We start from the raw sequence: 24,867 nt of genomic DNA, 5'->3' as shown, positions 1-24,867 counted from the left end.
ATAAGCTCTCCTTTTATAATGTCTTTGTTCTGTTGTTCTGTTACTGTGCGATAGGGAACTCGTCTTTTAAGAACATGGTATAGACGGTGAAAGTCGAGTGTCAGCTAAGAGTTGTTAGTTCATCTCTCTGTAGGTACAAAACCACTAGTGTGACTTTTGCTCGCTCATCCAATGTTTGTTTAGGTTGTTTAAATGTCACGTGTGCCAAACGTCTCTGCTTACTTCAGTATCAGTGTAAAACTGTGCTACACATGGACGACCCTGACGGCCTGTTTTATTTAAATCTAAAAGTTAATTCACTTTTGTTTTACGTTGCGTTCAAACTCTTCCAGTTCTCTGTTCGTTTCTGTGAATGTTCACACAAAGTGTCGCTTCTTTGTGTAAAAACCTGCTGGAAGCAAAAGTCAAGGTCACTACTGGGTGTTAATATTTTACCTCACTTGCCATGTGCAATTATTAAAGTGGTAATAATGTTGTATTATCTGTTTTAATTTGTGTTTTGTTGTCGCAAAGGTGACGCAGACTCAAAACTGCATCTAATTTGCATGATTTTGGCTGCAACTCACGATTACTTTCATTATTAATGAATCTACTGATTATTTTCTGGATTAATCAATTCATTATTTAATTATTTCCTCTATAAAATGTCAGAAATGAGTCAATGTGTTCACTCCAGTTTCTCAAAGTCCAAGTTAAAGTCTTTTTAAATGTGTTGTTTCTTTATATTAAGATTAATAAGCAGGAAATTTGTGTTTTTGAGGCTGAAAACTGACTTTTTTGCATGAAAAAAGTTTTAATTATGGACTAACTGTTGCAACTTTATGACTAATGATTTACAGCTCTGTGTCTTTTACTTTACAGCCAAGTAACTTTAAACAAACACAGGATTACTATGGAGCTTTATTGTTAAAGTGACTGCTTTCAGTAGGAGTTGTATGTAAATTGACAGTTTATAGATTATATAGTTGCAGTATTTCTTTAAGCAGTTACGTAACCCTAGAGGAGGGTCTGTTTGTAGGAGGAGTTACAGAGTATTTGAACACTGAACTTTAGCTCTTTGCTTACTTTCGGTTGTCTTTCCTGTTATCTGAAGTTAACGAGTGCCTGCCTGCGTCAACAGCTCCGTCCTGAAGTGTGCAGCCGCTCTAGAAGCAGCCACTTAAAGGGGGATATGTGAACTTTACTTTGACAGACACTATGGGCGTGTTCAAGTACTCCAATGTCGACTTCCTTTTAATTTGTGTGGGTCTGCTGTTCTTACTGCTCGACATAGTGCTGGATGTATGTGCCGTTGTGTCTTTCTACCAGGAAAAGGCTTTTTGGAGCCTGGGTATTCTGCTGCTGCTCCTCCTGGGCTCGTCCGTTCTCGTCCAGGCCTTCAGCTGGCTGTGGTACAGCAACGAGGACGAGGAGTCCCAGAGGCAGACAAAGGTTGAGAAATCCCTGAGCCGGAGCCAGCTCAAGCTTCTTCACGTGCTGCAGCTGGGAATCTACCTCAGGTCGTGTAAACCTCATGTATTATAATAATAATCTGGTGTTCAAAGCGCCTCAGGTTGAAAGTCTCTCTGTTGGAGTTTGTTTGGGAAGTTGGGTGGGAATGCAGGAAAGTACAGTGTTTTAAAAAGAGGCTGTTTCTCTTTCACATGTCACTGTTTATCTGAGCTCCACCCTCGCCTGTTCCTGAGAATATTTCCATTTATGGGAAATATGAATGGAACAATTGCGCTCACTTCCAAACTCTTTAAATTAAACATACAGGAAACAGTAAAAAAAGATCCTTATCTAGGTTAAATATAACAAAAATGTAGTGTTATTGTATATAGTTTAGTATATTTTATGACTTTTTCTGCCTTTGAGTGTCTTTTAAAGGTCTGTATGTTATTATTATTAGTATATTACACAGTATATTATATAACATTAGGTCATCCTCTGCTGTGAAGTGCATCATACGTTTCATTTCCTTCAGGATATGATGCAACAACCGCCTGTTGGTGTGTGTTGGAGTCAGTTTGCTTCTGCAGAGGCATTTTGTTTGTGACTTAATAGTAGAAACATGAGTTAAAGCACAGTTTCCTTGTTTACAGTAGAAATCTGGTTCTGTTTTGGAGCATTTCGTTAAACTGGTTTTAAAGACGCTCCATTTTTTGCAGTAGTACCGTTTGTGACAAAGATGCCAAAGAAATATAACGTCTTTTGCACGATGACCAGTGCTGGAGAGTAACCACGTACATTTACTCAAATAATTCACTTAAGTACAATTTTGAGGCACTTGGAGTTTTTACATTTAAGTTATTTCATACTTCTAATCTACTGCATTTATTTACGAGGTATTTTGCAGATTGAGATTATTAAAGGCGCCATATTCTCCTTATTTTCAGGTTCATACTTGTGTTTTTGGTTTCTAATAGAACATGTCCCCAAAGCAATTTCAGTCCAAAGCAACTGGACTTTGTTATTTGTATAATAACATAAATAAAATAAAAATAACCAAGTGCAGTTGCTTTTGACTGAAATAGCTTTGGGGATAACGATGACCTGAACAAATGAGAACATTCACAGGGTTATAGACCATGTTTTCATTCTTTAATGTTCAGATAGTAGAGATGCACCGATCATCATCATAAATCAACTTTACCTATCATGGTACATGATGCTCAGGGTCTCTGCAATCTACTGTTTTTGTGTTTTGTCTCCCTAAGCTGCTACTGTTTGTGTGTGTGTGTGTTGGTGTGTAAGCTTGTCTAGCCGCTTCTATTTGATGCTTGCAATGTTAAATTATTTCTGCATTCTAAGGGATTGTACTGTAAATTTCGTTGTACCGGTACAGTGACAAAAAAGACATTTCAATTCAATCCAATCCATTTTTTTCCTGATCCAACCCAAGCGTATCGGCCAACACCTGATACCGACCCTGCTGTTGAATGAATGAACCGTATACCTTGTCATGTGAGATAAGGCATGAGGATCCGCGTGCTCTTTAGCATGGTGCTTTTGGAGGTGCTTATTTAAGTTTGTGGTGTTGAATTTAACTTTATCACCACCCCTCGCTACTTTCGCGTTGCAGATATTGCACGTTACAGTCGGACTCGTTGGCGTATCAAGTTTGAAATGTTCCCAAACAGCAGACTTTGCTCGTCCCAGCGCTTGCTCCATGTTGCTCTGTGCGTGCTCATCACCAGCTGCTGTGCGTGCTCTGCTTGATGCCGTTAACCGTGTTGCAAACATAGAACTGAAGTGACTAGATCGCTGTAACTGTATTCCTGTTTGTGATATTAATAAAAAAGAAATGACTGGATCTAATTAGTCAATATCCGATTCAGATATCGGATTGGTGCATCTCTATCAGAAAGCTCATCGCTCTGTTTTAGCGCCTGTCTCTTTAAGACCCCCTCCTGAAAAAGCCCAAAACCTAATTAATGGTGAGACTTTTGGTACTTTAAGTATATTTTTTAATACTAATACTTTTGTAATTTTACCAAGTAACATTTTGAATGCAGGACTTTAGTATTTTAACTCATTAGTAGTTCTTCCACCGCTGATGGTGACTCAGTATAACAGGTTGTTTTGTTTCATATGTGGTCATTACAGTGGTTTTAACTGCGTTCTCTATCCGACCTTTTCTCCTCAGACATGCGGGCGTCGTGGAGCTCTCTGCGTGCAGCTCTTACTCAGAGATCGATGACCACGAGGGCTACGCGGTGTACCTGAGCCACGACCTGAGCATGCTGCGGCTCATTGAGACGTTTTCAGAGAGCGCCCCGCAGCTCGTCCTCATGCTCACCATCATTCTGCAGCGCGGCGAGCTCGACCCTGTGACAGGTGCGCTGTGTTGTCATGTCTCACACAGTTAAGTCTCACGTAGGGCAGAGTTGTGTGAGTCACCGGTGTAAAACAAACTCAGTCGTGAGTGACTGTAACGCTCAGGAATGACAATAATGTTGCTCGAGTATCAAATTAGAAGTGAAACCCTGGAACGTTTGAGAGTTTTAGGGACAGAAAATGAAGGTTTTGAAGGTTTTTGCCATGGGTTGTTAAAATTATGCATTTGTACATTTTGTGCAAGAACAGAAATTGAAGTTCTTTTGATATGTTTTTACTTTACTCTGTAATTGTTTCATGTCATCCTGCTACTTCTCATTATTAAGAATGAACCGTGTTGTGACAGTAGTTAACCTTGATCTGCGTTGCTCCCCGGACTGATAATCCTGTCTTTAAAGGGTCAGATTAACCAAATTCAGCCGTGGAACAAAACTTAGTTAATTTTATAGACCATGGGTGTCAAAGTGATCCAGTAAAGGGCCGTGTGGCTGGAGGTTTTCATTCCAACCAAGCAAGAACACACCTGACTCGACTTACTCCATCACCTGAACTGTCTTCACACAGTTGATTTGTTCGACCAGGTGTGTTTTCGATTGGTTGGAATGAAAACCTGCAGCCACACGGCCCTTTACTGGATCACTTTGACACCCCTGTTATAGACAGTTTAGAACAGGGCTGCCATATCCTGCTCCTGGAGGGCCACTGTCCTGCATGTTTTAGGTTTCTCTCTGCTCTAACACACCTGAGTCTAATGATTTGCTCGTTATCAAGCAGCTGAAGCTCGTCACAGTTTGATTATTGTTAGACTCAGGTGTGTTAGAACAGGGAGAAACCTAAAACATGCAGGACAGTGGCCCTCCAGGAGCAGGGATGGGCAGCCCTGGTTTAGAAACTTTATCGATCCCACACCAGAGGAGAACTCACATGTTACAGCAGTTCAAGAGTTTAGAGAAAGTCACTGAGATACAAATGAAACGAGAAAGAAACACATACGTTAAAATAAATGAGAATAAAATTTAGTTCATCCAAATACATGAAACTAAAATAGAATCAAAAGCTATATTTGAGTATTTAGCTTCTCTAATAACTTCTCCTCCTCCTCCTCAGTGTTGAAGGCCATCGGTTCAGCCTCAGCCATCGCCTTCAGTGTGACCATGTACCACCGCTCGCTGCGCTCCTTCCTGCCCGACAAGGAGAAGCAGAAGATCATCTCATCGCTGGTCTACTTCCTCTGGAACCTGCTCCTCATCTCATCTCGCCTCACCGCGCTCGCCCTCTTCGCCTCGGTGCTGCCCTGCTTCATCTTCACCCACTTCTTTTGCTCGTGGATGGTTTTATTCTTCTTCGTCTGGCGATCCAAGACGGACTTCATGGACAGCGCTTGCGGGGAATGGCTTTACCGAGCCACCGTGGGCCTCATTTGGTACTTCGACTGGTTAAATGTGGTGGAGGGGAAGACGAGGAGCAGGACTTCGCTTTACCACGCTTACATACTGGTTGACATTTCCCTCCTCTGCAGTTTGTGGTGCTGGAAGATGATCACAGAACAGCATTATTATGAAATCCCACTCTTGTATACTGTAATCACCGCTGTCGGTGTTGTTGCAGTTTACATCCTCGGCCTCATCTTTAAAGTGATATATTACACGTGCTACCATCCAAATCTGTCCAAGGGCGAGCTGAAAGGGGACGCTGAAAAGTCAAGAGTAGGACAGGGACCTACCAGGACCATAATGGCGCTTTGTGAAGATGTGACAGACTCTGCTATGACTCCTATGACCTCACCCGTGGAGGCAGACATGGATGTTACAGACCGCAGCGGGCCACCAGCACCTGCCGTCAGACGCTGCAATAAAAGAATGAGGAAGTGTGCCGAGAACTTCTACTCCTGACCTGCAACACCAGACGCGGAGGTTAGACTGAGTCATACACACTACGCCAGCTGATTAATCACTAACACGAGGTTGCGAGTGCGACGTGATCGTGCACAGATTCAAACTGAAGTTAACTGAAGTCAAGTCTGCTGTAAACACTTTCTTCACTGGTGCTGCCGTGCACCAAAGCACATAACGCATTTGTTTTCATTTACAAGAATGTTTTTTACTGACACGCCCATACGTACATTTAAATACTTCTGGGTCACTGTAGTTGTTCTTCTTGGTTGTTCTGCCTGTGGGTAGATTTTTAATTAGTACAATGTAAGAGAACTGGACACGGCGTTCAAGGTGGAGCCCCGTTCATTCTTACGAGAGCTGCTCAGCAACGCATGAAGCCAAAAAAGTTCAACTGCTGCGTCTAAAAATACCCAGATGTTAGAGTGTTTCCATTTAATATGTTGAAGGATGACTTGAAACTTCATTCATTCATTCATCTTCAACCGCTTGTTGATCCCAGCTGACATCGGGCGTGAGGCGGGATACACCCTGGACAGGACGCCAGTCTATCGCAGGGCACATAGAGACAAACAGAGACAGACAACCATTCACATTCACACCTACGGGCAATTTAGAGTCATCAATTAACCTAACACGTGCACGTCTTTGGACTGTGGGAGGAACCCGGAGAAAACCCACGCAGACACGGGGAGAACATGTTGTAAGGGGACAGTGCTGACCCCCCCCCCCCCCCCCAACATGTCACCCTTAATTAATTTAAATTAAGATGTCAATGTTTTCAGAGTTTTGTCTGTAATTATGTGTTTGTATTTATTCTGTCTTTCATGAAATATATATTCGTAATCGCAATAGGACGCTGCTGGTTAAATAAAGGTTAAAGTAGCATTAAAGGTCGTCTCTCTGTATCAACGGGGAATTTATTAGCAACCACTAACCTTCAGTCCACACATGAACATTAACAGTCCTTGTCAAAAACCTGATTTTGTTAGAAATGTTGTAAAGATTATATTCATACTAATGTCAATAGCGTGTCATATTTGTTTTTTACACAAATAAACAAACGAGTCAGAAACCTTTTAGAGTTTATTTACACTGTATTGAGTGTCTTAGGTACACAGGAAAACCTTACGGGACTCTGTCTGGGTCCGTACTGTAGGGAAAATAGTGATTATTGTAATTAAATTAGCATCGGTTATTATGATCAGTTTACAGGATCACATTCAGGCTCTCTACGCGGCCTCACAGGTCCTTGAAAATGAGATGAAATGCATAAAAAAAAGCAAAACTAAACACAGCATTTTAAAAATGATAACAGTATTTGGCATTGGAAAATAAAACGAGGACACAGAAGAATATATAGCCCCTTAAACATCGCATGGTCATATTTAACAGCCACTGTATACTTCAAAAACAGACGTGACATGCAGACAAAGAAGGAATAAACAGAAAACACGTTCGATAAGCAGAAAAAAAAAACAGCAAACATTGCATATGGTGTCTCAGTTTCCTGTCGGGACTGAGCCCCATTTACCTTTAACTCTCGTACACGTAATCGAACTTTCACTGAACAGATCTGCATTAAAAAAATACCGCGTTTTATAGATCGTGATTGTCTCCGAGCGATGCCAAGCGTTTTTCACAGCGACAAATAAATGCAATCCTTTTCAAAAGGAGGCGGAAATCTAATACAGAGCAGACATTTACCGTTGAAAGTGATGAAAACACACAAGCGTATCGTCACTATTCTCTAAAAACTAACGACCGCAGAGTTACTGTAGCATCACACACCCTTCACTAAAAACACTGAGCAACCCTCATGAGCGGGTCCTCCCTAAAACACATATATAGTTTCTAGGAGGAGGCCTTTGAAATACAGTGCAGACAGGACAATCAAATCAAAGTCTAGGAACAAAAGAAAGTAAAATAACACTTTGGATAATATAACAACGCAGTGATATCAAACAAAATCACACGTTTCCCTTTGAGATTATGCGAACAGATGATGGTTAAAGGCACAATATAAATATGCACGGTCACACCAGAGCAACACAAATACACAGAAATACACATTCGTAACGGTCAAGCTGCATGTGTGTGTAAAATCTTCTTGGGGCTCAGTATTGTTCAGTCGTAATCTCGTACGGACCAGTCGAGCGACCCCTCCGGCTTTTCTCACCGTCTACAAAATTATAAAATCCTCCCGTGAAATACAGCTAACGAGCAAAGTAGAAATGTATTGCACAGTCATCATCCTTTATGGTTTTTCCCCTCTCAACTCCAAAACCAGAGGTCGTGGGTTGTCATGGTAATCTGTGGCTGCGGTTGTCACAACTAATAATATCCGAGTGTTATGAAGAAGTGAAACGTAGTTAATTCACTGATTGGTTTGCAAACTATGTTGACATTGAGCCGTCATTTCTGAAAGCAAAAAATACCAAAAATCAACTTGTTTTGACAGTTTTTCTTTTTCTTCTGTGACTGTAAATTTGATATCTCTGGGTTTTGTGGTCTGGACATTTTTACCAATTTTAAAAGACGTCAGATTGGAGCTCTGGGAACATTTTAAGGGCATTTTCAGATTATAATGTCCAAAATGAGTAGAATTCCCAGGTTGTTTTGACAGATGCTGAAAAAAAATCAAGGATATTCAGTTTACCTTCATGTAAGTGAAAGAAAAACAGCAAATTCTCACATTTGAGAAGCAAATTTGGGGCATTTTTGCTCAGAAACTGACTAAAATAATCATTAAAATGTTTGCAGATTCATTTTTTTCAATCAAATAATAAAAAAAAAAAACAGTCTTCATAGCAGGGCTGGGTCATACGGAGAATATCAAAAATATTGATATTGTGACTAGTATTGTTTACTACTGGTGCTTTCACAAAATATTTACACAATGAGCCTCTGAAACCAGGAAAAGACAACTTGTGCCAGACGACGCGTTGCCTCAAATCACAATATCAATATAATAATATTGATATACTGCCCTGCCCTACTGCATAGTCTGCATGTTAACTGACAATCATCAGTTACAGCTCTTGTGTAAAACTAACTAACAAAATGAACGATTCAAGTCTTTGGAAAGAAAAGTATGTGATTTCCTTTTTGGTAAAAGACCATTTTGACATTAAGTGGAATTAATGAAGCAGTTCTGATGATGAGACGCTACAACCGTCTTCACTGAGAGAAGAGGAAGCTTTAAAGCTAAACCTCTTAAGTGATTATGAGCCTCTAACAATGTATTAGCTGAGTCAGAGGCTGAGAGGTGACGTGGACGGATTACGAGACAATGGGCCCCTGGGGACGGACGTGTGCCCCCCCCCCACCTCCGCCCCTCTTATGTCCTGCAGGTGAACCAGAGGCCTCGGGCGCTGCTCAAGTGTTTGGTTCATGCCGGAGATAAAGAGGCGGTCCGACCCGTGTCTAAAGCTTCCTGCCGCAACAGAAAAATCCCACTGGGTTTTTGTTGAGGGAACCAGAATATGAATAAAACGTCGTCCCTGCAGCATCTTTATATCGGTCCGGCTCTTAAAGAAATAAAAGACAACAACAACAAATGCTACGGTGCCCAGTTCTGTGATCCATCCACCATCTCTTCCTACCTTGACTTAAAAACACTGAATATATAGAAAACATCACTTTATCCTGTTAAACACCGTTAAAAACAAACGTCTGACCAGTCGGCAACAAAGCATATTGATTTAAATACGACATGTTTCGTGACACTTTCAACTGAACACTTTTCAAATCTTTGTTTTAAGAGACGTTAAACCTCCTGATGGGACTTCATACTAAGTCTTTTGCTAATCCCACGACGACTGCTGGGGCCGGAAATGTACTTTTTTGTCTACTCAACTGTAAAACTCCTGAGTCATTCGCTGAAATTTGTTTTGGTTATTCGTTTGATGCATCCTGCTCTGCTACTGCCTGACAAAGGACTGTCGGCTCTGATTCTCAGCACATGCTTCCTGACCACACACACATGCACACACACACACGCGAGGACGACGCATCTGCTGTTGCACCACAGCGGCGAGGTGAGGACAGCTGACTGGTGGATGGTCGGGTCAGGAGGGGAGGTCATGACCGGTTACATTTTGATAAGCTCACGGAGTTCCTCGTGTTAGTGACTTCGTGGGAGAACAGTGGGCTTGTTTGATACTTGACGACTGCGTCAGTAACTTCTGCAAAATGATGCGTTCAAGTCTGTACGAGTGCAAAACAACCAAGAAAGAGATTTTGTTTTAAAACTTTGATATTGTTTCAGCTTCACGGAGCCTAAATAAAAAGCTACGACAACAACAGAGAATGAATACACAACAACAACAACAACAACAACGACGACCCTTTGGTTGTTTGAATCCAGACATAAAAATAAGAATTAGAGGGTTCGTTTTTCACTGCAGGACATTTTAAAAGAAAGTGAGATAAAGGAGGAGAAGAAAAAAGATGAATGTCTTCCCTTCTGTGTCCAAATCAGTGCCAGTTTCAGCCGCGGTGAGGTTAGCTGCCGTAGAGGAGGGAGCGCTGGGCGTCCAGTCTGTTCCTCACAGTCGGCTCCGACCCAAAGTCCGCCTCAGTCGGTTACCATCACACATCACACAGTGAGTCATTAGTCGTCAAGTGAGGGCAGATTTTCCTAATATGCGATTGCGTGTCGTCCGGGGGGGTTGTGGAGGGATTTCTCCCCGCACCGTCACTCCACAAACCGTCAGGAAGACGACTGCATTTTCCCTTTAGTGTGCGACATTCAGCGCCGCCTCCTGTTTTTACATTTTTTTTTTTACAAGAAGTCCAGTTCCAGCGCTTGGTGAAGGGATACGAGGTCGCCGTGAGTGGAGATCCGCCAGAAAGGCATATTGTGCTACAGAGAGAGAGAGACAGACACAACAAAATGAAATATAACCGTGTGTCACAAACAAACACTGAAAACTGTAAAACAAATGCTGGCTTCATAATCAGACTGGATTTCATTTTAACTGTTTGAAAGAACAAATCTTGATTCCTAAGTGTGGAACCAGGCTGGTAAACACAGGCACCATGGTAGTTTCACTGCCAAAGAAGCACCACACTGGACCTGGATCACTGCAGTATGAACATGCTGGTAGCCTGGTGTAACAATAAAGGTCCCATACTATGTTCATTATCAGACTCATACTCGTGTTTTGGTTTTCTACTATAACATAATTACATAAGTAATAAAAGTTCCAAAGCACACATCAAATACATTTTACCCAATGATGGTTTGTGTCGATGTAGGTAGTTTTTAAATTAGTAGTTTGTTAGGTTTGGTTTTTTAATCATAGACTGTATAAAAAAATGAACGTAGCCTCTCCGTCCAGATCTGTTCTCTCAACTTGATCCAATCGTCCTCGCCTATGGGAGTCGCCATCTTGTCAGACTTTGACTCCGCCTCGTTTCCTCTTACCAAAAAAGGGCATGTATGTGACGTTGGGGGGAGGGGCGTACGTCCATCTGGCTGACGTTAACCTCCGAGGAGAAGTGAGGGCCAGGGACTAGCTGTCACTCAAGAGGCCGCACCTCTAATTTTCATAAACTTTAACCTCCAATAAAATAAAAACTAGCCTGAAAAAATTCACCCCCCTCAGTGTTGTCATGGAGATATGATCTAAACATACAGACTAGAATGTTTTTTTGTACCAGGCCTTAAACAGGTTTAATGATGCTGTGAAAATGGCCTGTTTAACATGGGGGTCAATGAGAAACTGCTCTGTTATGAAACCTGCCCCTAGTGGACACTCGCAGTCGTTTCTCCATTGTTACATAACTTGTGGTGGGTGCGTTGTCTTCTGTCACTCTGATTACATTCTCAGCATTCTGACCAATCGGTGCTTTTTCTCCTTTTTCGTCCCAAAACCTTTATCGAGCCGAAGTGCAGCTAAAATTTGGTTCCCTTTGATTTCGGACCAGGTCAAATGAAAAGGTATGAAAGCGAACCAGGCACTTCCTGATTGGATCAACCAGGAAGTGGCTGTGGTGGGGGCTTGGTTTTAATCAGATCCTATAAAAACGGGTTGAACCCTCATGACTGACAGCTGTGTGTGGACATCACTTTGATGACGTGACTTCCCTGCCTGATGCCCAGTGCATTTGGTTGCAAAACCGCAGCACGCCGGCGCCCACATCTGGGATATTTTGGCTTCACTTTTGTACAGTGGGAGAAAGTGAAGCCGCAACGTCCATCTTTATATACAGTCGTTTTAGTGCATAGCGCATGCTTTGTGTGTTTTTTCACAGTATTTATAAACAGGTCCACCTGCTTTATAGTAAAAAAAGACATGGAAATCTCACTTTTTACAACATGGGACCTTTAAGGAACTCTAGTAACTGTTCAACAGTGTATGGTTTCAGCTCCAGGCAGTCTATTTTTTACATTTTTTATTAAAGTTAACATTGTTTTAGTGTTTACTTTCTGATTCATTAAAGATTGAGTCATGTACGCTCCCATCTCAACGTTTTTGTAACATTTCTGAGGACACAGCAAATGTAAAGTGTAAAGTGCCTGAAGTCTAACACACAAAAAGACAGCAGGGGACATGAACACTTCACCTGTTTCGCTGCGAACTCCTCGTCTCGACCGTCACCTATCACCACATAAGTCACTTTCTTCCCGAAGCGAGAGACGATCCTCTCAAAGCAACTCTCTTTCCCTGCACGTCAGGAAACAACAGGGGAAATAAAACGTGACAAATGAATCCCTCCTCTGTCACAGACGAGTACGGAGGAATTAACTGTATTCAGCGTTTTCACACAAACCTATTTTAGTGGCGCTGTAGATGTTCTCGATGGGGAAGACGTCCCCCAGACCGTAGAGCAGCACCTTCGCCAGAGCTGGAACCAGCTGAGTGGTGGTGACCAACACATTCATACACTTCCCCCTGTTGGTGGATTATGTACGTACGTAAATATGGACTCAAAGATGAAAACAAAAAGCTTGATCGGAGCACAGACTCGCTGACATTCTGAGCTGTTAGTCTTGCATTGATGTTGGGCCAGTTCTGAGACTCATCCAAACAAATTCAACACAGGAAAATCACAGCCAAGCTTCGACTTCAATCCTTTTAAACAGCATCAGAGGTTGCATCATCTTCTGAATAAAAGCTGCAGTTTAACTTTCATCCGGGTTACTGAGAGAAAGCAGTGCTACCAAAATTGATGGAAATGTTAAATAAAGCCCTGCAGAGATTTTAAAAACAAGAAAAAGCTTCTGTTCAGACCTGGACTGGATGAGCAGCAGAGACTTGAGGGCCGTGCTGAGCCAAGCGTCTGTAACGTTCTCGATCTCAGACTGAAGCCGGAGAAGCAGCTCCCTCTTCATCGGACTCAACAGACCTGAAAGACACAACGTGCAGTCAGGACACCACCGCTCTTTAACACAAACACACCGCTCTAAGTTTATTTTGGCCACCGGGCTGAAACATTATCCTGTTTGTTTGCTTGCCAGAATACAGAGGAAATCCTGATCTGTGTTTGCTTCCTTTTGCCTTTTGGTTATTGGACTGTTGTCAAACATGTTTGGCTCCAAGTTTTTATTTTAAAAAAGGAAAACAAACCAAAAACAGGCCATGAAAAGCACGACACATTTACGTATATTACATTGCTCTTGTGTTGTGCTTTCCCATTTCTAAGACTACAGAAGTGTAAGAAATGGGCAACTTCATATAATCCCATGAGGACGTCCTGGTAAATTCTCTATCCTTGGCTTAAAAACCAGTGAGAACCTCTGAGTCAGTGTGTTACTGTTTTAGACAAGTTGATTGTTTCTATCCTTGTTCTATATTGTTTGTTTTTTATCTGCCCTCAATGATCTCTCCAACATACTATTAAAGGTTGAATGAAGAATCATTTCTAACTCTTTACTGTTGCAAGCTCACCTCCAACGTTTGCTTTATAGTTATTGTAGATCTCTTTTAGCCGGCGGTAGCGAAAGGCCAGTTTCCGCATCCACTCCACCCCTCCCTGGACTCCTGTGGCGGTTCCTGATGACCCTCCACCACTGGAACCATTAAAGCCATCCGCCAAGAAGTTGTAGTTACTGAAGTAGGAAGAAAAAGGCCAATATGTTTGTGATAACGAAGGTATTGTACTGAATACTGTGCGCTGGTTACGGGACAGCGTACAACACACCTCAGGTCCTGCCCATTGTCATCAGAGACGACATCCTCGACATGGACTTGATCACACTCCTGAAAGGAAACAGATGCAAACTGATGAAAACGTCCACGTACAGGGACTGCAGGTTGCGTTAAAGGAGAGAACTGATTTTACGAAGGTTTGGAAGCGGCCAAAACAGCCTCTGAAGCTGTACTTTGTTTGATGACACTGATCATGCCTCGCGTTCCTTTCTATGAATGCAGTTTAACTGGTTTTTACAGTCCATCGTGTCGTCACCCTTTTCTAACAAACGTCTGTGAATGAATTTCTCCAGAACTGAGGGGCTGAGATTGACAGACGAAAGTGAAAGCTCCTCTCCTGCGTCTGAATGTTTCACTGTACCTCCAGGTCGTTGAAGAACAGGTGAGTGTCTGCCAGCTCAAAGATCAGCTCCTCCATCTGCAAGCCCAAGTTCAGCACTGTTGCTGGGTCCTGAACGAACAACACAAACCCACGATGAGTCTTTGATACGATAAACAGAGTCAGACCTTTTTTGCTTATTTACAGAAACAAACCTTGGCAAACTTCTGTGCGTAGGAGCCGGTGAGCAGTGAGTGGAATATAATAATGGTCTCATCCAGATCCCACAGAAAAATGCGCTAAAGAAATAAAAGAGCAGACAAAAAACAATGAAACACTTTCTATAAATCATTTGATGGTAGTGATTATGTCACCATTCATACAGCTTTTGGCTAAAGTTCTGTCAAAATTTCTGTTTAACTATTAATATAAATGATTGTGTGAGATTTTTACCTTTCTAACTGAATATGGTTTGAACCGTTTACTGGTGAATGAGCCGTGCGCTACCCTTGGACCTACTCTCACAACCCTCTCTCTGTTGTCAACACTGCACTGCTGGTCGCCCAGATTAAAATCAATACCGTCAACACATCCAGGTCCATACTTCGATCCTTCACAATAAATGACATGACTCAACAACTCCAAATTATGCAGTAAAAGCTCCTTGATTTCCAGTGTCATCGTTGTTCTTTCGGCTTTCTCTCATCAAAGCCACTTTTCGTATCCTAATTTAACATTAAAATGTCCATAAACAAAAATTCACTCGCAGATTCCTAAGTGTATAATTTAATTCTATTTGTCCTTTGTTGGTGATCCGAGGAAGAGCCGAGAAAAGGGAGGAAACGGTGTCAGGCTGTTGTGTCCGGGTAGGGCCAATAAGAATACTGTCACAGAGATGTTACGCCTTCTTTGTTTAACGATTGACAGGAAAACATATTTACCACTAAATTGGTTTGTTGGGTTAACTTTGTCAACAGCTTTTCCAAAGTCAAATTCAAGCACTTTTCAAGCATTTCAAGATGCATTTTCAAGCTTTTCCAACACCTTACAGCTGTGGTAACTGCATATTTATATACAGTACATACACTACATATATATTATTCTGATTATTGCACTTTATCACAGTAATGTGCTGTAAACGACTGTAATTATGTTTTGTGACATTCTTAAGAAGGTTGACAAATCGGCATCCTACAAGCTAAATTTCAAGCACTTTATTCAAAATCCAAGCACTTCTCAAACCTTGAAAACACATTCAAATTAACGTGTTTTCAAGGATTTCCAGCACAAATAAGAACCCTGTAAAATGCTGCTGTGATAATAACAACCACTTAATGTTTGTGTGTGCACAGATAAGTAAAGTGCTGACTTGGTTACCTCCAGGTCACTGTCAGCAGGAGGGGAGCTGTCAGACCTCTTGCCCTTCCCTTTGGCTTTACCAACAGAGTTCCTGCGTCCAACCTCGTCCTGATCTCTAGCTCCGGTGGGGAGAGCCACACTCGTAGGAAGGGCTGCACCTGCCGGGAGATTCTCTGGTGGGGACGCATCTTAAAACAAGAAAGTCTGAAATTAGTACCTGATAATTCATTTCTCCTGCTTTGATGCAAACCTGTACAAAGAATCCCATATATTGGTGCGGTAAACGCTGCAGAACATATAATATGTATCAAAGTAGTGAAGTTACCTCTGGGGGGCAGTCCAGCTGAGGCCGCCTGCTCCGACTTCACAGCTGAATATCCGGTCACTCCCACACCGGCGCCGTGGTCGTCGCTGCTGGGCAACCCGGCCGGCACGTAGCTGGGAGGCAGAGCGTAGTACTGAGAGAACTGACTCTGTCCCAGAGAGTTGTAGCTGCTAAATTCCTGCAGGAAATTAGAAGAGAGGGAAACTTGGATAAAAAGGACCCTCAGGGTACAAGGACAGATTGTTCCGTTATTGGTAAGTTATGTGTAAATCTGCAGAACCCCTGCAGGTGTTATATTAAATCTAAAATGATTAAAACAGATGAGCATCTGGACACAAATGCATGTTATATAGCCATGACAAAAATGTCCTTTGAGGGAGTTGCAGTGTTGATTTTCTTTTGATAATAAAAAAGCTGGAATACATTTTCAACAAAATGTCTCTTCTCTTATGTCACACTGATAAACAGGAAAACATGGTTTTCCTCATTTCACTGAGGCACGTGCTCCTCACCTGGTGGGCCACTGTGGTGGAGGTTGTGGTTGCAGCTGTAGCTGAAGGGATGCTCGAGTACACACTTGATGTCGTGAAGCTTGAGCCTGGAGACAGAAAGAGCTCAACTAAAACGGTGGCAGAGGAAAATTAGGGTATTTCTACACAGTGTTTGAGTTGATTTACAACATGAGAGGGCGACAGAGCTGTGCCGCTGCAAGAGTAAAGAATCCTTTAATTTCCAGTGCTTGTGGTATTGGCAGAGTGTGTGACAGCGTTATCTTGTGAGTGAGGTTGCAGCTTGCCTTGGCTCGGGTATGAGTAGTGCAGCTGGCCTGGCTGGGTTGAGGTATATGCGTTGCTGAAGCTGAGAAACCCAGGCTGGCCACCAGAGGGCGCCTCAGGCAGCCCTGTCTCTGTTTTAATGCCTGGCCACATAGCACCTGAAGATGAAAGAGAGCAATGGAAGCAGAAAATGAAAGAGGCAGCGAGAGGAAGGGATCATTGAAGATGGGGCAAAGTTAAGAAACCAGGTCCTTCAGTGAAGATGTGGCTGTTTAAGCAAAGATCAAAAGCAAATCGTTTCCACAGCGCCAAAGCACAGTAAGGCCTCTGAAGCAAAGTAAACACAGATGTGATGCTAGGTTTTTAGTGAGCAGACAGAGTTAAAATAGGCTGTTAGGGTTGGAGCGGGGACTAACCAAAGGGCGGGAGACCGTAGGTCTGGCCGGTCTGGAGGAAGGCTGAGTATGCAGTGGACTGGGCCAGAGGAGGAAAGGGCCCCTGGCTGGTGTACGACGTCACTGGTGGGCTGAAAGAAAGACAATCAGTATGTGCATCACATGAGAGCATACCTGCAGGAGCACCAAGTCCAACTGGAGAGCTACTATTCGGACTCAAGACTTCTTCCTCACCTCAGATCTCGGTGCCCAGCCATGTCTCCCCAGAGACAGCTAGTGTATGTGCGTGAGTGTGTATGTACTCATGTATCTGTGTGTATATCTGTGGGGGTGGGAGGTTTGGGTTTTCATGGTGTTTCTTTGTTGTTTATGTTTTGTTTTTGTTCTCTGTGAAGCACTTTGTGCTACTCAAATGCATGAAAAGTGCCATATAAATAAAGTTGATTTGATTTTGCCGTGTACTGGCACACACAGTTTTGATGACATCGAAGCATTTCCTGAACAAAACTGTGTTTAACCACATTTTTCATCATTGTAACAATTTAGATAGATGCATTTTATTGGATCCCAATTTGAGAAATGCTTAAGTTGCAGCAGCAGCTTATGCAGGCATTGGACGGGATCAACTGTATATCAATACAAATTAAACACAACACATAAAAGACACTCACTGGCCACAGTTTTTGTTGACATTATCAGACAGGTAATATTTCTTCTTTATGCTTATTAACATAATTGTGGGTGTGGTGTCTGAAGTGCATCATACCGACAGGTGTTTCTAATATTCTGTCCCTCTAATGTACGTAAAGGAAGTGGACGAAATATTGTAATGTAATGCAGTCCAGTTCAACACCACTGCAAACTACAACAGGTGCAATTATTTTGTACATGCTGCTTATGGTGAAAATCCCCAAAACAAAGTCTGGAAAAACTAGGCTGCAGCTGCACCAGCGCCAAAAGTGTCACTTGGCTGGATTTGACTTGCATGCGAGTGAAACGGTTGCACACCGGAGCCCTGTACCATCAGTCACAATCCACGTTTTTGAACATTAGAACATGATAAATAAAAAGTGTACTCACTTGCTTCCTTGATAAACCTGTTGTGTGTATTCAGGTGTGGCTGTTGTGTCTGTGGCTGTCAAAGAGACAACAAGGCTTCAGATTGACATACAAGAGCAGCTTTTTTTCTTTTAAGACCTTTAAGTGTGCATCGATTAGGACGGAGATCGTTTCTGTTCGTACCAGGATGTGCGTACGAGGTCATGGAGTCACCGCACGCTTGAGGCGCTGGCCCTCCGTCTGCGTCCGTATGCTCCTGGTCACCTGCGATCAAACAAATTGTCAAAATCCTTCCAGGAACAGTGCTCGGTGAGTGCTGTGACATTTTTCCTCACCTGGATGAAGCTGGGCTGTGGTAAGGGAGGAGTAAGAGCTATCCTGCTCTGATGACCCCAACACGGCAGCTGGACTCCCATCGTCACATAAATTACTGGAAGTAGCGTAAAGAAACCATTACAGGTATAGAATTTCTGCTGCCAGCAAAAACAACGAGATAACAATCACACACACACAAAAAAACAGATCCATAAGACCAACCTCTGCTCTTTCTTCAGTGCGCTGTCTACGTCAAGCTTGGCTTTCTTTGCCTGCAAACACACAAAAGAAGTTTATAGAAAAGGTTTTCAACAGAAATCTACTTTTGGACTGTGGTGCACGTCTTTTTTCTTCTCTCAATATTGAAGCCAATAAAGTCAGATGAAAATCAAAATCAAGCCACACTCATAAATACTAGAGGTGGGTACAAAAATGACTCAAACACAGGTTCTTTCATGGAGTATTTCATAAATGATTATGCATAAAGAACATTTGCTATTGCATTAAAAAGAAATACTAGACATCAGTACATCAACTGAATATTGTGGATACACACAGCACCACAACACTAGAATATACCATGCTGTTAAATTATTTTTGCACACTTATCTGATTTATTGTAGGCGACAACTTATTTCATTACAATTTGTTCAGTCCATAAAACGTAACAAATGCCTTTCAGATATTACGAGAACCAATAAGAATGTCTAAAAAGTGCTAATCTGAGCGGAGCAGCAATCACAAAAACACAAGGGAAAAACAGAAAAACTACACATTTTCACATTTTGAGAAGCAGCAACTATTTGATTCTCTCACTTGACATCTGACTGTCACAATTCAGCCGTACAGAGACCCTCAGATAATCATATCATGCTCATGTTTTCTTAAAAACTTAAATTAAAAGAACTACAATTCTGCAACAACCTGAAAGTGAGATCTGAGAAGCATGGTTAAATGCTCATCAAATATCTGCATGCACCTGGTGAGTAGAGAAGGTAACCATTTTTAATTTCCCTGACATCTATGACTTAATATGAATGAAAATATCTCTGAAAATGACGTACAGCTTCACTTAAAAACCTATTTGTAAGCACATTTACTCATCCAAACACCCCCCCACCACCCGCTCTGCGTTGGCATCCTCGTGTGCAGACTCACCGGCAGCTCAGGCAGCTCCTGCGGGTCGTCCATCTCTGCAGCAGAGCGACCCGACATGTCCGAGCGCACAGCCTACTCTCTGCACCTGGAGAGCGTGTCCGGAGCCTGCTTTAAACAACCACAGGAGCGAAACACACATAGGCACAGAATAAATGGGGGTTACGCCTTATGTACTTTCCCGACGCGTGACTTTCCCCACCCCTTGTCTCGTGAACGCTCATCGATGGATCCCTCCCTCCCGCCACTATCGCAGGGGTGATCAGCAGGGAGGTGGCGGGGGGGCACCCTTGTCTTATCTCCTGCATGAGACCGGCAGGTGAGGCACGTGTCACGCTTGTGTTTACTGTGGGATTAAGGAAGCGTGCCGATTTACATGTGACCTAACCTTTATTCAGTGAAAACATATTCTCCAGAAGCATTAGCTGCTCAGGTGCAAGCTGTCGCATCAATAGATGCCCAGAGAGGATAAGATCTAACCTCGATTAGTCCACTTCTCGCTCAACTGGGCTTTCTCCCACGGCGGGAGCGAGGGTACATTTAACTGAGGGACTGTTCCTGGTAAAAAAAAACCATCATATCTGAGTGATCCGATCACAAGTGCACAGCTCTCAGTCTGTCTGTTCAGACCTGGCTGCAGCCCGCCTATCCACACGCGTCCTCAGTGACCACTTGAGATCTGATTCCACTTCCACGCTCTGTGTTCAGGCCAAATCACCACGTGCATAATTTCCGTTTAGGATATAGAGAACCTACAAATTGAAATGAAAAGTTGTGTTGTGTTAATTTTAGGTTTTTACCCTTATCTTTCACAAATCATTATTACAGAAACATGAGGCAACTCATGAAAGAGTCGCCGCTCGCTCCTTGTTGGGGCGGCACGCATGGTGGTTTGTTGGTTAGCACTGTTGCCTCGCAGGAATTCTGGTTCGGATCCTGGCTGGGGCCCTTCTGTGTGGAGTGCGTGCGTGCGTGGGTTTACTACGGGTTCTCCGGCTTCCTCCCACAGTCCAAAGACATGCAGGTGTTCGGTTCATTGATGACTCTAAAATTGCCCGTAGGTGTGAATGGTTGTCTGTCTCTGTTCGTCTCTATGTGCCCTGTGATAGACTGGCATCCTGCTCAGGGTGTACCCCGTCTTACACCCGATGTCAGCTGGGATCGGCTCCAGCCCCTGGGCTGGGACAAACCGTCAAACCGTCTGACGCTTGCGTGCTGTAAGGACTCCTCCGTTTTGTTAACATTTTCAGCCATGACTTCCCGCTACTAAGAAATCCTCGCCACTGCCTGTAGTTCGCTATGATTGGTTGATCGATGACACTACTGTACAATCTTCAACACGTTCTGATCCTTCACGATCTAATATCATCATCTCGACTACCGATAACTTAGAGCTGTCCACTTGTGTTCGGATCACTCAGACCTCATGTTACTGCTAAATGTAAACAGGGCTGTTCATAATGTAGACACAGAAAGAGAAAATAGGTCAGACGTCCAATTCTAAACCATCTCAGTGTGCCAGGCAGTTGTTAATGGTTCATGTTGTGAATCCTCAGCATTACTACGTCACCTGAACTCACCGGGACCTCGAAGCATATGTCAGCTTATGCAAGATATATGTAGGTGAACTCAAAAGAAGGGAAATAAGGCCACTGGAAGAGGACCTGATGAGAAACTAATCCACATACTATTATTTTAGATATTTTAACCACAGTTTGCATTAATCCAAATAGCTCTAAGTTCCCAAAAAGTAAGAATATGATAATATATACTTTCTCAGCTGCTCTGACCTAAAACATTATGTTTTAATAATCATTCCTTCTTTATCAAACCACTGTCTCCCAATTCATTTATGTTACACTACTGCTCGAATTCATCACCGCCCCTCCGGTTGTTGCCACTGGTAACAGAGCCCCTCACAGTCGCCTCTCCTCCACCAGCATATGGGCTCTTTGGTTATCATAAGACATCTCTGTTAACTCTTGATCTACTGCCCCTAAAGACAACAAATCTCAGGTTGAATAGCGCTACCTGAAGAACAACACAGCCCTGAGTGACACAGGATCCTTGGAGAGTGTTTGCTTCACGTGAGTGCCGTGCTACACTACCGGGTGGACTTTGAAATCTAGGGTATGCTTAGTGACAGACCTATTCATCTGTTGGCTCATTAATCCTGTTGATTAATCCATTTTGAGATGATCGTTATAGGAAAATGGTTGCGCTCAGGAGCCTGATTAACAAAGAATTTCTGCAGTACTGTAATGGTCGACGCGATGGCCGACATAATGCGGATATGTTGCTGTTTTTGTTGCATCGGGTGAAATACAGCAATTTAATATGAAGAAATAAAACATAAAATGACCCTGTTATTTTCTACATTGTCTCAGTTTAGTCTGTGTTCAGTTTTAGGCTTTAACTCGCGGCATAGTTTTGAAACGTTCTGTTGTCGTGAAGACGGTCCCTTAAAAAGCAACACTATTGCAACATCCGCAATCGTCCTTGAGAGAACACGGGGTTAGGCCTGTAAATAAATACATTGATCGCATGATAACTTTTAATGAGCTCGATAACTTTGCCAGCTGCAATAAGAGAGCACTTTAGCACGCGTTTGTGCTCCTAGAGGGCACTTTAGCACGGCTTTGGAGTCCTAGAAGGCACTTTAGCACACGCTTGGACACCTAGAGGGCACTTTAGCACGCGTTCGGGGTCCTGGAGGGCACTTTAGCACACGCTTGGGCCCCTGGAGGACACTTTAGCACACGGTTGGGTCCTGGAGGGCACTTTAGCAAACTTTTTTTAACTTTGCCAACTGCAATAATTTCTATTTTCCTATTGTCCCTCAATCAAAGAGACTGAACGACCCCTCTTGCTTCTTATGCGTAATGAGGTTGTGTCAGTCACTTGTCAGCCGCACGTCCCTTTGCGGGGAGGCGGACCCCTGGCGTTACCCAGAGTGCAGCAGGAGAGCAAGTTAGGGGACAGGATAGTTGATATTTGGAGGAATAAAAACAAAGATAGTTTTGAAGCTGAACGCCACAGCGGCCCTTGGAGCTCTTCAGGTTCAAACCGACAAACGCGGGGAACCACTTCACCTTAGCGAGGCGGTGTGACACATTTGTCGGAAAATATTTGCAACTAAACGCATGAATGTGTTAGAAATAGAGTCCATTTTATTTATTCTTTTTGGTTGTTTTGTTTATTTATTTTAGATGTCTAAAATATCTTGGAGTTCTAGTGTTACATATTCTTTAGAAATAAATGTTTATTGCTCTTTAAGATAAGATAGATAACAAAACGGCAATAATATCGCTTATTGCAATAATTTCTGGGACAATTTATCAACAAACAAAACTTGTTATTGGCCTGTCACGAGTACACAGGGTTGAGGGAAAACAGGATTGAAGGAACACAGGTTGAGGGAACATAGGGTTGAGGGTAAACAGGGTTGAGGGAACCATAAGGTTGAAGGAACACAGGTTGAGGGAACATAAGGCTGAAAGGACACAGGTTGAGGGAACATAAGGCTGAAAGGAAACAGGTTGAGGGAACCATAAGGTTGAAGGAACACAGGTTGAGGGAACATAAGGCTGAAGGGACACTGGTTGAGGGAACATAAGGCTATAGGAACAGGATTTGGGGAACATAAGGCTGAAAGGACACAGGTTAAGGGGACACAGTGTTGAGGGAACATGGAGTTGAGGGGACACAGGGTCGAAGGAACACGGGGTTGAGGGAACACAACATAGACACTCTCCCCTGAATCCAACACATAGCCCCAGCCAAGGACGGTTTGCTGTGAACATCACACTATAACTCCAGCGGGAACACAGCAGCTCTTTTAGCTTTAAATATAAACTCAGACAGGTTGACACATAATCTGCACAGTCATCTCATGAATACAGGCAATTTAACACTAACTGCAGATGTATGAGACACTAAATTAGGCGGTAGCACGCCAGCATTTAGACGGCACCGTACAGGCGTTTCACCAGGACCGTTAGCTTACAGAAAACGCCTCATCTGCTGCTTATTTATCATGTTTATTAGCTAACTTGCACCGGGTTAATGGTGGTTATATAACTAATCTTACTATGCGTTACTTAGTCTGGCCCCAGCCGTTAAAGTTTCCCCACTCCAGATATTAGTCGGGGCCCAGCAGCCGTTGGAGTGGGTACTTATATGGCATCGTGTGAAAGCATCTCTGCACCCAACAACAACAACACAAACACTCCGGACACACCAAAAAGGATCGACCCCAGTCTTACCATTGAAGGCGTGAAAGAGAAACGCTTTTTATTTCAGCGTCTTCAACTGAATCCACAGTGTCAAAGCTTTGTCTGTTGTTAGGGAGCACTATTTTGCAGGAAGTTTTCGATGGTGGAACCTTCTGCGCATGTGCAGAACGTTCATTCACAGGGAGCCTTTTTTCCTTTGGCGCTCGTGAGGAGGACAGGGGACGAGGGACGACAGGTGTGGCTCGTGCATCAACACAGGTGAGAGGGAGGATGCAAACAGGTGTTATTTGAACAGCTGAACTACTCTGTTCACCGTTGTCATGGGTAACACTGCTTATAAGAGCATGTTCACGTCAAACAGCGTGTAGAAATGTGGAGTAAAGAGTTTGTTTATTATTTTTTTGGCTCATTTAAAGCTGAGTTGCGGGTACTTTAAAATGTTTTAAGGGTACTTTTACTTTCCTTGAATGTTTCCACTTCTGCTACTTTATAACTTTACTTTACTACAGTTCAGTCAAGAGTCAAATTTGGTACTTTTTACTTTTTTAAATAAACTTTAATGGGTTTTTCTGCACAAATTGACAAAACAATAACATTGCTTGCCAGTGGTGTACAGACTTTTTGAAGGGCAGGGGCGAAAAGGAAAAAAAGGACAACTAAAGCGCGTCCTTGGCATTGAAGAGGGCACTTTAGCACACGTTTGACTCCTAGAGGGCACTTTAGCAGCGTTCGGGCTCCTAGAGGACACTTTAGCACGAGTTGGGGTTCCTAAAGGGCACGTTAGCACACGTTTGGGCTCCTAGAGGGCACTTTAGCACGCGTTGGGGTTACTAAAGGGCACGTTAGCACACGTTTGGGCTCCTAGAGGGCACTTTAGCACACGTTTGGGCTCTTAGAAGGAAACTATAGCACGCGTTTGGGCTCCTAGAGGGCACTTTAGCACACGTTTGGGCTCTTAGAAGGAAACTATAGCACGCGTTTGGGCTCCTAGAGGGCACTTTAGTACACGTTTTGGCTGCTAGAGGGCAGTTAAACATACATTTTGGCTCCTAGAGGGCA

The 24,867-nt window shown here is 43.0% G+C and overlaps 2 protein-coding genes across 3 annotated transcripts; one reads left to right on the top strand and one right to left on the bottom strand.

Annotated features, from left to right (window-relative positions):
- Positions 1–1,179: 1,179 nt before the first annotated feature.
- Positions 1,180–6,377, top strand: LOC310955744 (XK-related protein 8-like). Its single transcript, XM_083925755.1, has 3 exons — positions 1,180–1,499; positions 3,629–3,819; positions 4,927–6,377. Exons 1-3 carry the CDS (start codon positions 1,198–1,200, stop codon positions 5,709–5,711), a joined length of 1,278 nt encoding a protein of 425 aa, XP_083781881.1. The 5' UTR covers positions 1,180–1,197; the 3' UTR covers positions 5,712–6,377.
- Positions 6,378–6,843: 466 nt separating this feature from the next.
- eya3 (EYA transcriptional coactivator and phosphatase 3) lies at positions 6,844–23,949 on the bottom strand. 2 transcript variants are annotated; one of them, XM_083926268.1, is made up of 19 exons: positions 23,839–23,949; positions 19,577–19,681; positions 18,641–18,690; positions 18,439–18,533; positions 18,287–18,367; positions 18,125–18,179; positions 17,066–17,175; positions 16,670–16,807; positions 16,386–16,471; positions 15,874–16,051; positions 15,567–15,736; positions 14,405–14,488; positions 14,232–14,321; positions 13,863–13,921; positions 13,610–13,770; positions 12,953–13,067; positions 12,492–12,613; positions 12,285–12,385; positions 6,844–10,578 (listed from the first exon to the last, which is right to left on the bottom strand). In XM_083926268.1, exons 2-19 carry the CDS (start codon positions 19,631–19,633, stop codon positions 10,498–10,500), a joined length of 1,833 nt encoding a protein of 610 aa, XP_083782394.1. In that variant the 5' UTR covers positions 19,634–19,681; positions 23,839–23,949; the 3' UTR covers positions 6,844–10,497. The 2 variants fall into 2 exon arrangements, with proteins under 2 accessions (XP_083782394.1, XP_083782395.1); XM_083926269.1 differs by having other exon boundaries at positions 18,125–18,173.
- Between the last annotated feature and the right edge of the window lie 918 nt (positions 23,950–24,867).

The sequence above is a fragment of the Echiichthys vipera genome (genome assembly GCF_963691815.1).
Source record: "Echiichthys vipera genome assembly, chromosome: 13".
Lineage (NCBI taxonomy): Eukaryota > Metazoa > Chordata > Actinopteri > Perciformes > Trachinidae > Echiichthys > Echiichthys vipera.
Note: the sequence above shows the minus strand (reverse complement) of the source record. Positions and strands in the feature narration are given on the sequence as shown.